This window comes from Malurus melanocephalus, unplaced genomic scaffold (assembly GCF_030028575.1).
Source record: "Malurus melanocephalus ecotype Western Australia unplaced genomic scaffold, MMel_1.1 scaffold_176, whole genome shotgun sequence".
NCBI lineage: Eukaryota > Metazoa > Chordata > Aves > Passeriformes > Maluridae > Malurus > Malurus melanocephalus.
The window spans coordinates 1,495,443-1,510,782 of NW_026623408.1; the positions used below are offsets into that span (position 1 = coordinate 1,495,443).

A 15,340-nucleotide genomic window follows, 5' to 3' on the forward strand; every position below is an offset into this window, starting at 1 on the left:
CGGCGGGGGCCCCTGAGGGCTGAGGAGTGGGAGCTCCGGTCTGAGGGGCAGCGAGGGCCCCAGAGCGCTGAGGGCTGGGAGCTGTGGGCTGAGGGCTGGGAGCTGTGGGCTGAGGGCTGGGAGCTCCGGGCTGAGGAGTGGGAGCTCCGGGCTGAGAGCTGTGGGCTGAGGGGCAGCGGGAGCCCCAGAGCGCTGAGGGGAGCGCCCACCCTGCCCCAGCCTCTCAGGAGCGGCCGCAGCCGCGGCGCCGCCCGAGCACCTCAAGGCGAGGCCGCCCTCAGGCTTAGGACAGCCCTGAGCCTTCCCCTCAGGCAGGCGGGAATCATTTGGAATCGTGGAATCGTGAAGCGGGGGAAGAGATCTCTAAGAGCATCCAGTTCGACGTTAGCCCAGTACTGCCACTGCAAACCCTAAACCACTAAACCATTTCCCAGTGCCAGATCCAGAGGCCTCTTTAACACCTCCAGGGACGGTGACTCCACCAGCTCCCTTGCGAACCTATTGCCAGGCCTGAACACCTGAAGAGTAAAAAAAATTTTTATGAAAYCTAATCTGAATTTCCACTCCCAACCTGAGGCCATTTSCTCTGGTTCTCACTGCAAACACAGCAGAGACCAGGCCCCASCTCACTGCATACTCTCAGCAGGGAGCTGAAGTCCCTCACGAGCCTCCTCCAGACTGAACAAACCAGCTCCCTCATCTAATCTGGGTAAGACGTTCTTTGGACCCTTCATGAGCCTTGCTGCCCTTCTCCAGACACACTGCAGCCCCTCAGTGTCCTTTTTCACATGAGGGGCCCAGAGCTGGACACAGCACTCGAGGTGTGGCCTCAGCAGTGCCCAGCACAGAGGGACAATCCCTGTCCTGGTTGCTGCCCACACTACTGCTGATACAGACCAGGGGCCATTATCCTCTTGCCCATTCAGGTACACGCTGGTTCCTACTGAACCAGCTGGTGACCTCCAGAACGTGACACTCGACCTTGTGGAACCTCACATCACCGTCCTCAACCCATTGATGGAGTCTGTCCCACTCTCACTGCAGAGCCTTCCTGTCCTCCAGCAGATCCACACTCCCACAAACTACTGAGGGTGCTCTCAATTCCCACACACAAATCAATACACACATTAAACAGGACCAGACCCAGAACAGAGTCCTGCAGAAGACRTTTCAATGCAGCTCACACTTTGCAGTTCATGTTTGCACAGTTTGGAGGCTGTAATGCCCCTCAACAGGAAGAACTGCCATTGCTTGGCACTGGCCACACACAACAGTGTGGGRAAAAAAAATACTTCTGCTGGGTGAATAGAGCTGACAGAACCAAGCTTTCAGGCACACACTCTTTCCCTAATCCTCCCCAACTCAATAAAAGGTATTTCAGCTTCCACTTCTCACCACTGGATCCTCAGATCATCAGAGCTCCATCACCCTCTCTCACCCTTTTACACCTTCTCTGCTCTCAAGCTGATGGGCAGCTTTTACAAAATACTCAGTTCTGCTGCAAACCAGATAAGCCAATTTGTAAATGMAACTTACCCTGCCAAAAATAGCTGCTGCCTTTTTCTTTCAAAGGTAAATCAGAAAATTCTAGATTTAAAAAAATTGTCCGGACATGGTATGATTTTATTTTTCCTCAGGAAACAGCAACAAAAAGAAGATAATTAAAAATGAAGGAACCTTAATTAACAGGTAATACGTTACAGAACAGTCCAGTCAGTGGCAGAACACCACAGTATTTACAGAACTGTAAATACAGTAAAATCTGTAAATACAGCAGCAGCAGTGCCTGGAGGCATCGAATGCAAGAGCTTATCCTACAGCTGGAAAGTTGCTGAAGTCTGTGACATTGCACTGTAAATAAAAGTGTTATTAAAAATAACAAACTGCCCTGTAATGACTTTGATAACTTCCTGTGCAGCAGCTCCTGTAAAAGAGAAGAAAAAAACAGAAGGCAGTTTAGCATATTTAAACAGTAAAATAATGTTATTTATCTRTAAGTCCTACTGGAATTATTTTAGAAATGCCTGATAAATCTCCTAGGAGACAAAAATACCTTTCAGTACTTCCCACTATAAAAGAGGATAAGAAAGCTGCTACTTCAAAAGTTAGCTTTGCATATACTTTCTCTCCATGTACATACACAGAGARTAAAAATATGTGAGCAGACAGACCTGTGCAAGTTGTGACCTCTCTAAATTGAGAAACTGAATTTAAAAAAATCATGTAAAACTAAACTGCAAAATAAACTGAAGGATCACTTCACTGTGATCCCTCTGTGTTTTCCCGTAGTGTAAAACATTCTGTAATTTCTTCAGAAGTTACCTTTATGTATTTTTCTAAAGAATAATACCAAGTTTTGTTTAATCAGAAAAAAATTCCTACATACAGGGTATTTAATACATAATTACCTTCAGTACTGCATGAAGCCAAATAAAGAAGGTAAGTTAACTGATATATCAGTTTTGAGCATCCATTAAGACATATCTGCAGGTTGAATGAAGGTAAGAAACCAAGGCTATTTATACTTCACAGATCTTTAACATAAATGTACTATGTTAAAAGAAAACGTATTCTGCAATTTTAAAATTACTATAATTACCACTTTCCTTAAAAAAAAATTAAGCCTCTTTCAATCATTTAATTTTTAAACACATTTTTAAACTTGAAGAATTGATGTACTGAGACTGGTTTTGAAGTTTATTTGGTTTCTTTTACTGCTTTTAAACCCTTGCTGTGCCCATAGACTCCATATACTATGGGAGGTCGTATCTGGAGAATGAATGGGAGGATGCTGCCCTAATGCCATCCTTGACTACAGCCTGTGATTGCAGCTTTTGCTCTGACAGCCCCACACGATGAAGGCAGCAGAGATTCCACCTCAGCAGGCTGGTGTTTGTGTGGCCCTGAGAAAGGCAGTGTCACCCTTACCTCCCATGAAGGCAGCAACAGCGTGAGGCTCAGCAGCTCCATAGCGACAACTGCACAGGAAAGGAACAGTCAGAAACTCCCAGGCAGTTTTACCAACAAAGCCACACTTTAAATGTAACACTTACAACTCATGAACATAGTCATCTTTCACCACTATAGACAGCCCATGTTCTTGGAGGAAACCAGTAAGGCATGATTTTAGYTTTCCAATATCATCTTCTACCTGGTAGTTGTAGACACCTGGAAAATAAATCATCTGTTTCATCACACAATGTAGMACCACAGCCAAAGCTAATGGGTTTRAATGGCAGCCTAAATACTTAGAAGCTTCTAAGAAAACAAAGCCATTTAATACATAGTAGCAGACTAATAGCAGATTTATAGTAATTGAATRTTCTGTTGATTGTTCTCATTATAACAACAAATTACTGCATAGCTGAACTGATTCATAAGCCACACAACCCATTCCAGTGGTACTAATTCCGATAACCTCAAGTTCCCAAAAAGTAAAGAAKGTGAAAATTAAAGAGACACTTTGTTAAGTTTTATTATGGAAACAAAATCACAACTAACGCTGTATTTGTAGTTTGTAACTAGTGCTATTGGGTTTTTGTATTTCTTTTGATAATGTGAAGTAACATACCTGGGTATCTCCCATGCTGCTTGTAAAACTTATCGACAGCCCTCAGCATCAAGTACAGCACTATTTCACTGTCTGGGTTATCCATATGGGAAACTGAAAACAGCAAGAGAACTGATTAGCTGGTACAGATGAAATGGAAAAAGAAAGGTTTTGAATTCCCTGAAAACAAACTGTAAAATGTGCAGTAGAAAGAAACCTTAATGAGGACAACCTGTGACAGAATCTTAATGACTCAACTGTCAGATCCACAATTTTGCCTCCAAAGTTTATGACAAAAACCATATGTATTCAATATAAACTATTCAGTGGAGAAACTSACATTTAAATTCTGGCAGCTGCTTCAATTTAAATGGGGTATTGCTTAGTAATAATTTTAGGATTTGAAACACATGCTTTAAGTATTTGACTGTAATGACTGTAATTATAAAACAGGTCTTAAATCCCTAACCATGCAGGCTGAGAAGTCTTTGTAAACACTAACTACTACTTATATCCCACTGCATATRCCAACTAATTCAAGGAGCTTTCACTGAAATTATAAGTATTACAAGAAGTATGTATACACAAAACATATACATATTTTGTCCAAAACATTCAGAGGACTTGCATAAGCCTAATTTCAACAAASTTAGACAAAAAAAGTATTTCTAGCTTTTTTTTAAATGTATAAAAAAGGCAATATAAAACACAAAATCAGTATTAAGTAAGTAGTTTGCTAGTTCACATACTAAAGAGGTAAGCTGAAAGTGGTCAAGATAATTATCTTCATTTGGTCAAGTTAAACTACCTTCTAAGCCCTGTCAGAAATAACTGAGGTACAAAAAAGAGAAATTTGAAGAAAACCATATTATATTTAGAGTTCTACAAGTAAAATCTACAAGAAAAAAAATTAGGTGAAACATGCATCAGTCTGTAAGGTCATTTTTGAAATTTCAAAATCAAATTGAATTCAACATTCTAAAGTACTCCGTACTTGTAGTTGATGTCAAGTGATAAAACTGCCTAATGCAATAGAACATGCAGCTTACAGTTCTTTTTCCTTACAAGACCACTGCAAGCTGAAAATGCAGTGAGGTTTGTGCCTAGAAGCAGTACTTACTGATGGCATCCTTGTTGAAGGAGTCGAGGCTGTACTCTTCAGCCAGAGAGCGGCACCGCACCACACGCAGGAAGGCGGCGTTGCTGCCTGAGCACAGGGGCACAAGGAGACATTGCCCAGTCAGTGACACCCTCACTACAGCTCTGTGTGTCTGTCTCACTGCTGTGTGACACGGGAAAGACTAGAACTTAGCAGCGTGGGATTTAACACTTCCCTGTTTCTTCTTAGCTGGCAGTAATAAACATTTTGTATAACTACATATGTAGGTCTATGGTCACAAGTGTTTTAGGGAAATACTTTGTGCTTATGAGAATCKCCATGTACCTGCCAGGTTAATGGGACAGCTACACTGCAGTGGCTCATCAGTCACAGCCACCAAAGTCCTGCTTCCTTCTTCCACACTGCAAATCAACAGCCATCTTCTATACATCTAACACTGCCTCACWTGTTCTCAATCAATATTTAACAACAGAGCCACAGAACCTGGCAAAGGTTCTTCTCCAGTATCATTGCTATGAACTAACCCAGGGTGCAGCCACAACCCAGGACAGAAAAAGGAACAACTGTGGGGTTCCCAAAAGCTTTACCAATGCAGGGGCAGCACGCTCTTGGCTCTGTGCTTACAGGGGACTTTTCCAGCTGCAAGGAGCCTCAGCCAGGCTGCTGCTGGATAGCTGTACATATCCAGAACAGGCTCAGCCTGAAGTGCCATCAGCTGATTTACAGCTTTTCAGACTACCTGAAGTTTAAGTGCCTACACTGTGTAATCAGTASCCTAGCATGGGCAAGCGTGCTCAGGTGCTCATCACAGAAAGCAAAAGGCAACTCTYGGTTGGAGTGAAAAACACATCTTTTACAAGCCAACCTTTACAGACTCACTCCTGAAAGATGCTGAACATCTGCTACTTCTGAAAATRAGGGATGCAAACCACTTAGCATGTACTTGAAAAGTTCAAATATTGACTTACTGCCTAATAACTACAGGATCATTTAACAGTTTTTGATTATTTGATCATTTGCATAATCCCAGCAACAGAACCCAAGCATACTCACAGAACAATTTCAATTCTCTCTCTGAAATAGACTCAGGTGCCTAAAAGAGAGAATATACTCATTCCAATACACATAACGGCCAGAGAATTCCTGGTTTCAGATATATTAATCTATTTATTCTGAAATAACAAGTAACTAATGTACAAAAAAAAAAGTGTCTTAAATTGTAAATAGTATATCCCTGTATGCATTTTACTTTTATATGATCAAACCAAAAGTGATAAATAGAGCAGACACTTTAGAGATACTTCACAGGTACTTTATTCCATTAAAAGAATGGCCATAGGTTTGCACTCACCTTGCCCAGGGACTGTAACAATTTAGCAGCATGGCTACCCACAGCAGCAATATCCTTCTTTGCTTTTTCACGGTATCTGGTAATAATAAAGAAGTCAATAATTTCAGCATAAAACCATCAACTTCATAGTGAAGGCCGTTTTTTGTGTTTGTTTACATTATAAAAGCAGACAGCACCTACACAGGGAGCAGTGTCAGGCTGCTGTGGTTCCCACGCTTGTTTCTTTAAACACTGAAATTTATGCACTTTGTGAGAGCTGAAGTCATCACCATTTACTAYCATTAGTAACTATTAAAGGAAAAAGCTGTCTACTTACACGTTTTGCAGTTTGATGAATTTACTGGAGTCTGCTGTCATATCAGGAATGGTGCCCCGCACAGGCAAGCTTCCTTGCCCTTCGTTTGCCACAAATTCCTTTAAAGCTCGAACTAAAATCCAGAAGGAAGGTGACTACAAATGCACAAGAGACAGTCATGTACACAGATRCTATTTACGATACTTTTTCTACATTTAAGTCTTACCCTTAACTAGTCATACCTGCTCTGTGAGTTTCAGGCAGCAATCATCATTAAAAAGCTCTTCAATGCCCCTTGGAATCTATGAAAAGAAATAAATTTGGTTTGTAATTACCTGACTTGATTTCTTTAATTATCTCAACACCCATGACACAGGTGAGCCAACTCCAACTGACCTCAGAGTTCCTACCAAAATCTCCTCTGAATCCTATACAGTCAGTGGTTCTCAGACACATTTCAAACAGTAGCCCTGCCCAAGAACAAGGCAATGCTGAGCAAGATCAGTGTTACAAAATCTCACCTRATTTCCATCTTTGACAGAGAAGATTTAAAAGAAATTGTAGCAACAACCGCCCCAACTGCTCACCCTGCCTTAGGGGGGCAGAGCAGCAAAAAGGCCAGGGAAGGGGAATGGAGCTACAAAAGTTAAGTGTTTTGACTCCTTAACTGCTGCAGGGCACTCTGGCACATAAACACAAATAAATATTAATATCCYGGGCCATGTCTTGTAGTGGCCTGGCTGACAGCACTAGGTTTTACCTGCTGYCTTCCTGGGAGGCTTAATATGACTGTCCAAGCAAGGATCAGCACAGAAACACAAACACATCAAAACAATAGAATGCAATCTAGAAAGAAACACAGGATGTGCTTTTGCCCCATGCAGCCTTTGCAGTTTATCACAGATGAGAAACTAAGGAAATCAGAGCTCAGTTCTAAACCATGAATTACTATGCCATGATTTTTTTAAAAACACTTCCAATGCTTTTAAGCTTGATCAGTTTATGAAGGCAATTAAGCAGTAAGTTTCTTCAAGAGGAAAGAAGTGAATTTGTTGTGTCAGGAGTCCCTTGCAGCCCTTAATTTCTACACAGAACAAACACTACGACYCTCAGCTTCAAGACAGCACAATTTGAGAAAATACTCTCTGTCTATCTCTCTCCCTGCAGTGTCTTCACATCAGCACCAGCCACACCAGTCACTGCTAATCCTTACAATTGTACCCAGCACTTCACAGAGGTTTTTACAAACTAAACTGGAGAAATCTGAGACAATAACTCACTGCTGATACACTCTGGTTGCTGACTCATTCTAGAGTTGAATTCAGGCTCTTCAGGAGGGMAATGAAGCTTTCTTGCAAGAGCAAAGGAGTAAGAGAATTTCCATAAGCTCCACTGCAAGCTAGTCTAGGTCTATTTAACATGATTTCAKTTCTAAACATTGTACTAATACTGTTTTAGCTAAAAACAAATGTTACAAATAGAATTTCTGTTGTAAAAGTGTTTGATATGTTCTGAGAAAACAAGGCAGTTGAAATTGCCTCCATTTTATCACAGAAATGTTGATTTTACCTCTGTACGATTTAATGCTGTGTTCACATTTTTTATAGCTTCTTCAAAGTTTTCCTCATCTTCTGGGGTCCCATTTTCATTCTTTAAGATACCTTATTGAAAAAAAATTAAAATACGCAACTGCTTGAATTACATCTCATCATTTAGCTCTTACCAACAGAGCAGACTGGTTTTCCATATATTTGTGGCATAACAGCTACCAGCAAAAAAATAGAAAAAGAAATCACAAGAAAAAAATCCCAGATGTAATTATAAAGCTAATTGCATTTAAATTCTGCASAGGATTCATTTTCCTGTGATGTTAAGTAGAAGTCACTTAGCACAAAAACATCTGTTTATTTGTGTGAGAAAGAGATAATGAAGTTTCATAAGCACTAAATTAACAATTCAACTCTCCTTCCCATCCCAGTCATGTTTTGCTGGTTTTTTTTTTGTTTTTTTTGTTTGATTTTTTTTTTTTTTTTTTTTTTTTTTTTTTTTTTTTTTTTTTTGATTTTTTTTTTTTTGGTTTTTTTTTTTAATAAAATTTGGCAAATGCTTATGCATCCACAGAGTAAGCCAGCCCAAGAAAGGGCCTCCACTAAAAATGGGAATTACTACAGATCAGTTCCCTACCACAGACTGGGGACAAGGGTGACAGAAGCACTCTTAATCAGCACACAGGCCTTGAAGTGAGGAAATACCAAAAATTCAGTTAATGGTGTTTTTCTATAATCATTTAAGACAATGTATTTACAGATCTTAAAAACGCCAGATGAATTTTAGTATCCTCAAAAGGTACTGGACTGAAACACTGGCACAAATGAAGCATTCACACACTGGTTACAGTGCACTCAGTGCTACAGAACCTCTCTCTCCCGGGATTTCAGAGATGAATGATTGCCAAGTGTCTGCTGCATCAATGGACACACCAAATACTTGCAGCTAATAACAATCTCAGTGTCAAAAGGCACTTGCTTTCCTCTTCATCATGTCTTCAACAGGATTTGCTCTTAAGGCCTTTCCTCCCACCCAAATCAAAACATACTCTGGATCTTAGACAGGATGAAACACTGACAATACACATTTAKAAGCAAGTTTGGGATCTTAAGATCCACATCTACAAAAAAATCATTTAGCGGAAGAATCATACAGTATATACCAGCAGTTTAATTTTCATAAATTAAACCAGAGAGAACTTGTGAYAACTTTTCAGATATCACCTTGTATCTATTTCTGCCAGTACAAATAAGGGACTCCTGGGACATGGGATTACCTTGCTGAATCAGTTGTTTGAAGGCTTCTTTCTCTTTGTAACTCTTGGGCAACTGATCACTTTTCTAAATTAAAAAAACACAGTAAGATTTTGTCTTTAAAATACTTACTATAACTGCATTATGTTCAGACTGCTGAACTCCAGGAGTCTGTCACTGCTCACACACATTCACTATTAATTTAAATTAATAATCTTTTTTTTTTATGATTCCACCTGGTTTTCTTTATGCTACACACTGCCAAAATCATTAACTAGTTTAGAAAACATATCAATACTACTATTACTACTACTAGTTTTGCAACATACCTCATTGAACCATTTTGTTATATACTTGGCTACAATCACAATCCATGGAGTGTGGCTGTGGTCCTGTAATTGAAGAGCAGAGAAATCTCTGTCAGGTTGAAAAAAGGTGAAAATCAGGACTTAAAAACCTATTTAAAATGTAAACTACTACCATCCCTTCCCCTATTCTAAAGACACATGACATGTTCCAGATTTTGATTCAGCCATAACATTCACTAATCRTTATAAAAGAAATTACCAAATTATTATTGCTTTCTTTAAAAAAGGGTGAGCCAWGTTCTCCAGTATTTTTCTGGAGTGGAACTTATCCTATGCAAAAACACTCACAGTGCAAGGCTCTGCAGCAGTAGGTAACCATAAAAATTCAAAAATTCAAAAAGAGAGTATGAGGGGATATTCAATCTAACAAAAGATCAAGCTATCCAAGAATATTCCTTGCTTCCCAAGACCCCCACCTGCTTAAGACTTAAATAGACTGGAACAYTTGGGGCAGAGGCAAAAATAGCTCCTTGTGACTGATTCTAGAGTTGCTTCTGTTMAGATGAGACTTGGCACCAGAGTCATTTGCCAAGACCCATTTTCACAGAATCCGTGTGCTGTGTTTGTATTTGTCCTGGGGAACACTGCAAACCATACACCAACCTTTTTGTCCATATGATCCAAGTCATAATCCTGAATGTGTTCTGTSAGTTCTGGAAATGGTTTGTCCAGTCTCAGATCTTCTAACATGTTGTCAGGGTGAGATTCAACAACTGTGAAAAATGACACAATGTATTTCCCAGCTTTATGTCTGGCCTTCAAAACAGAGCCACACAAACACAGCATGACCTGCTCCTTTCACTGCCTGGTTCTCAATGTAAGTGTTCTGTGTAAATCAATCAGAACATCAAGATAATCCCAAATTTTATTATTTGTTGCAGTCCATAATCTCTGTGCATTCCTCAAATAATGCAAACTACCCAAGACTTAAAAAATACTAAATATATCATGAGATGAAAAAAAACAAACACCTCCAAAGTGATATGAGTTATTGAAACCTTAAACCTTATAGAGAAGACTTTATCTCAGAAAACCCTCTAACCTGTATGTTCCTTAATAATGACTCTCATATAACCAACCAGGCCATAAGTCCTGCAGACCAGCAGAGGAATGTTGGAATTCCAGAGAACTTCAGCCAGACGCAGTAACGTACTGTAAGGAAAAACATTGTTTTTTCAGATATATAGAGGACAACAGTTGACTATAAAGCTAACTCCTACACCAGTTACTTGTGAAAGAGTTCTCTAATATTGTCATGATCCTAAGCACATAAGGTGATTCATTTCACYCACACAGGAATTTACAGTGAGTTGGAAAAATGTTCATCCATTATCTTACTTATGCCTCATTCCATCCTCCCAAATGCTCCAAATATCAAACAAAAAGCTTTGATGAGTTGTGAAAGAGAAAAAACGAGAATTAGATCCATGTTTTGAATAACCATAACTTCCAGCAGAGGCAGCTCCAATCAGTGGTACAAAAAGGTCTCTTGAAAATGGCATCACTTGCTCTAAGTTTCCTTCACAATGACATAGTTCTGGTCTGCTGAAGTTTTTCTGCAAGTAAGTGCCTGTAGATGAAACCTGCTTTTATAACTGAGCAGAAACAAACAATTTTAGATGATTCTTTACCTTTCTGGTAGTTGTGTTGCAACCACTAAGTTAAACCAATTAAAAAAGGAAGGGTCGTTGTCTAAAAGCTTTTCAGGACTCTAAAACAGGAGGAAAAAAATGTATATCAGTGAACACTGAAAATTTCTGAGTACAGAGCARRTTTGTTCAATGTTGAATATAAGRAGTTAAGTGAAAGTTATAAATTTARGATGAAGTTACAAAATAATGTTTGAAATACATTAAATTGCCTTTTGCAAATAACTTAAGATCATGTTCCTCAAATGCTGTTTTATCCTGAACCTCTAATTTAAACTGCAAGATTACAAAGCAGCACAGAGCTGTTATTTCATACTTTGGTCACACTCCATAGCACACACACAGTAGTAATTCTGGAAGACCAACCTCTTCAACGAAGTTTCCAGAAACATCACTGTTYAATTCCTGCAGCAGCTCCATGGCACTCTGGGCACGATTCTGTTTCAGAGCAATCAAAATGAAATGTTTATACAATGTATCAGTACTACATAATGCCACATGCCAACAATGCCAAATAAAACAACCTCAGAAAACACCCCAYAACAAAATTCACCATAAGTTGGGGCCTCTTATTCCAACCCTTGCTCATCTGAATCAAAAACTGATCCCATAACAGCAGGCACTTAGTATGAGAGCATTTAAAAAAACACAACTTATGTAACAGCTATTTCCTSATTTCCAGTTTTATTACAGAATTTYCAGGAGTCATCTATGCCTCTTATACTCCCCATTTTCATGATATTWTTTTCCCTATTCACCTCTCTACTCTTAGCTTTACTCCTTTTACCACAATGGTCTTCTACCTTATCCTTCCAAAGAYTTTAACCATTAGCTTTTAATTTTTTTCTATTTAATCTTGCCACAATTGAGTTTATCTTCTCACTTATGAGCAATTAAAAAGTAAACATGGGGAATTCTGTCAAAGAATAAACAGACTTTAACCTATACATGTTTGTTTTTATCCATACTACCACATTTTAATACTCAGCATTTCCATGCTTTCAATACATGTAAACTGAATTTATTATGTCCTTACCTGACCAATATGGCTTTTTTGTAGAAAGAAACTGAAAAGGAGACAAGAGAGAATTAGATGTGAACTTTTATTCTGAAGAAAAAATGGCATTAAAATTACATTGTGTACTGCAGAATACATTTCTGACWCTCATACACAACAAGGCACACTCCCTCTTAAATCCGCTTTTTCCCTGTTGTATTTTCCTCAAAAACAGTTTCTTAAGAAAGCTTTTCAATGCCAAAACCATAAATTTGAAATATAAGGCATGCCAAACTCCTCCAGAAGACAGGATCATGCTGCAGGTTCTTTCTCACCAGATAAATTAAAGATTCACTAGCACTACAATGGAATATCCTTCCCCCTCGCATAACCCCTCTAGGTATCTATGCACATCATAAGACAACTGGATCAGCAATTAGTAAGCAAATTATTTTTACAGGATTTGCAAACAGTTTATTATCCCTTCCCCTGCTGCACAGAGCCTCTCAAAGCTATGGAAGCTCATAAATGTCTAGCAGTCACAGCTGCACAATGACTAATAAGAATCAGGTCATCTCCATCACCAAAAATGAGGGAAAATATACTGAGCTACACTGAAACCCATGTGAGCCTTGCACTGTCATAGCTCAAGACTACAACAAACAAGTTGATTTTAAATATTTTTATACTGAGTAGAGCATTGGCCTTATAAACTTGATGTGTGAAGCAAACAGAGCTGTAAGGTGCGAACACAGCAAGTAGAATAATTCAACAGCTAACATCAAAATGACTGTACATGCTGTCAGTCACCAACACCCAAACCCACAGACAACTTGAAGAAACACAGAGAGGATCTTACAAGAATTTTACAGGACTTCTTAACAAATMTAGAGATGGAACAACCTATGAAAGTCTGTCACTTGTCAATTTGTAACTGAAATCAGAAAAAACCTACTTATTTCCAACATCTTCTCCAGTGACTTGATTCCCATCGACAATTGTAAAAGAACCAATACCTTGGGGGGAAAAAAAACTCCTATGAATAACTTGCCATGATCAAGTTATCAGATATATTTCAAAGAACAGACAGATGAAATCTCTACTTACCTGGCAGCACCAAGTTTTTGAGTATTTCTGTTCCTGTTGCTGTTGCATTTATCAAACAAACATGGGCAGATTCCAATGCTTCTTGGCCATGGTCACCCCACAGTCTGCATTGAGAAGGAAACCAAAACATAATGAAGTTTTTTAACTTCAGATTGAAAAGCCAATATAAACAACAAAAAAAACCCCAAGCCAACCAGAGAGCTGGTGTGCTACTGTCTATTCACTGCTGAGGGCCTAAACACCACTAACCAAAACAAGCATCCTTAAGAAAACTTACTGTGAGAACTCTGAGACTTTCCAAAGAGCAACCCAGTTTCCCTGACATTTCATTTTCTTCAACTTGACAAAATGAATGCACACACCTCTTTTTGCTGTAGCATATTTAACTCTTTAAAAAYCAGCATGGGTTAAAACAATCATCACCCAAATTTTGTCCTAATGCTGAATGCTCTGTTTTTCCTAACTTTTATTACAAATAATAGAATTATATATGTATATATTCATAGCTTTTTATAATTTCTCATTCAAGATGTGCAGGAGACAGAAATCAGTCTTGCTGAGTGTGGTATTTCAAACCCTTAGAAAACAGCACTGAGGCTGGGATGTGGCTGGGACAGTTCCCAGTCACACATCCTGCTGATTTCACGGGGGTGGTAACTCACAGAAGCACAGAAGAGCTGAGGGTGGAGGGGACCTCCAGAGGTCCTCCAGTACAACCCCTGCTCAGACAGGGTCACCTGGAGCAGGTGAGTGTGTGCAGGTGTGTTTGGAATGTCCCAGAGAGGGAAAYTCCACACCCTCCCTGGGCATCTGCTCAATGTTCTGCCCCCTCCAGGGAAAGAAGTTCTTCCTCATGTCGAGATTAAACTTTTCGTGGTTTAGTTTATGGTCAKTGCTCCTCCTCCTTTCACTGGGCACCACCCAAAAGAATCTGGCACCATCCTGTGACACCCACTTTTGAGATACTTCTATGCCTTGATGAGACTCWTCTCTGGGCTAACCAGGTCCAACTCCCAGCCTCTCCTCACCACAGAGATGCTCCAGACCCCAGTTCCTCTCTGTGCCCTCTGCAGGACCCTCTCCAGCCCTTYCCTGTRCTGAGGAGCCCRGGACTCTGCACTCCTGAGCTGCACAAAGCTACAGAGGGAACAGCACGAGAAGAGACAGCACACTGGAATCATCACTGCTGAGCCCTTCCCTCACATGTACCAATGTGTGAAAACCAACCATCCACACTAGAGACAGACACCCCTGACTCCAGTGCCAGCCACCCTTCCACGGTAAGCTGGATCTTTTCCACCYTTTCACAGAATCCCAGGATGGGCCAGGCTGGAAGAGTCCACAGGGGCACACCTGGTGTCACCTCCCTGCCCCAGCAGGGCCATCCCAGAGCACAGGGCACAGCAGTGTGTCCATGTGGCTCTGGAACAGCCCCAGGGAGGAGACTGCCCAGCCTCTCCGGACAATGTGGGCAGGGCTGGGCACTGYCCAGGGCACAAGTTGTGCCTCCTGTGCAGGGGGAGCTCCCTGGGCTCGGTCCCTGCCCGTCCCTCGGGTGCCATCGCTGGGTCCCCGGAGCAGAGACCGGGGACACCTTCTTCCTGGCACCCCCTTTAGATATTTATATATACACAGACAAAAGCACATAATATAAAAACATTGAATATACAGTATAGTATACATCGTAGAAATGTAAATAAATTACATATGTAATATGTATATAAGTACGTATTATATAGATATGGATGTATCTATCTATAACCCCTTTTATATATTCCTGTGTGCCCTCACGGCTCCTCCCGGGAGCGCGGTGCGCGGTTCACATAGAGCCTCCTGCCCGCCACGGCTCCACCGGGCCGGGGCCTCTTCCCGGCGCGGCGCCGAGCGGGCCCGTGTCCGTGTCCGTGTCCGTCAGGGGCAGCCGGAGCCGCGGCCCCGCTGCTCGCTCAGCGCCGGGCAGCAGCGGGCAGCTCGGGCGGTGCTGGCCCGTCTCGCCCGCGGTACCTGAGCTGGCGGTCGTAGCGCTGCTCCTTGAGGCCGCCCCGGCCCGGCCGCGCCATGGCCACTGCTCCCACCGCGCACGCGCGGGGCGGGGCCGGAGC

The 15,340-nt window shown here is 41.0% G+C and overlaps 1 protein-coding gene across 1 annotated transcript; it reads right to left on the reverse strand.

Annotated features, from left to right (window-relative positions):
• Nucleotides 1–362: 362 nt before the first annotated feature.
• On the reverse strand, nt 363–15,328 carry NAE1 (NEDD8 activating enzyme E1 subunit 1). The gene is made up of 20 exons (XM_057372671.1): nt 15,243–15,328; nt 13,239–13,342; nt 13,087–13,147; nt 12,171–12,201; nt 11,501–11,572; nt 11,117–11,196; nt 10,528–10,637; nt 10,089–10,198; nt 9,447–9,509; nt 9,141–9,204; nt 7,886–7,977; nt 6,559–6,618; nt 6,338–6,471; nt 6,022–6,097; nt 5,724–5,763; nt 4,671–4,757; nt 3,572–3,664; nt 3,054–3,168; nt 2,929–2,978; nt 363–1,924 (listed from the first exon to the last, which is right to left on the reverse strand). The coding sequence occupies exons 1-20, from the start codon at nt 15,296–15,298 to the stop codon at nt 1,815–1,817; spliced, it is 1,608 nt and encodes a 535-aa protein (XP_057228654.1). The 5' UTR covers nt 15,299–15,328; the 3' UTR covers nt 363–1,814.
• Between the last annotated feature and the right edge of the window lie 12 nt (nt 15,329–15,340).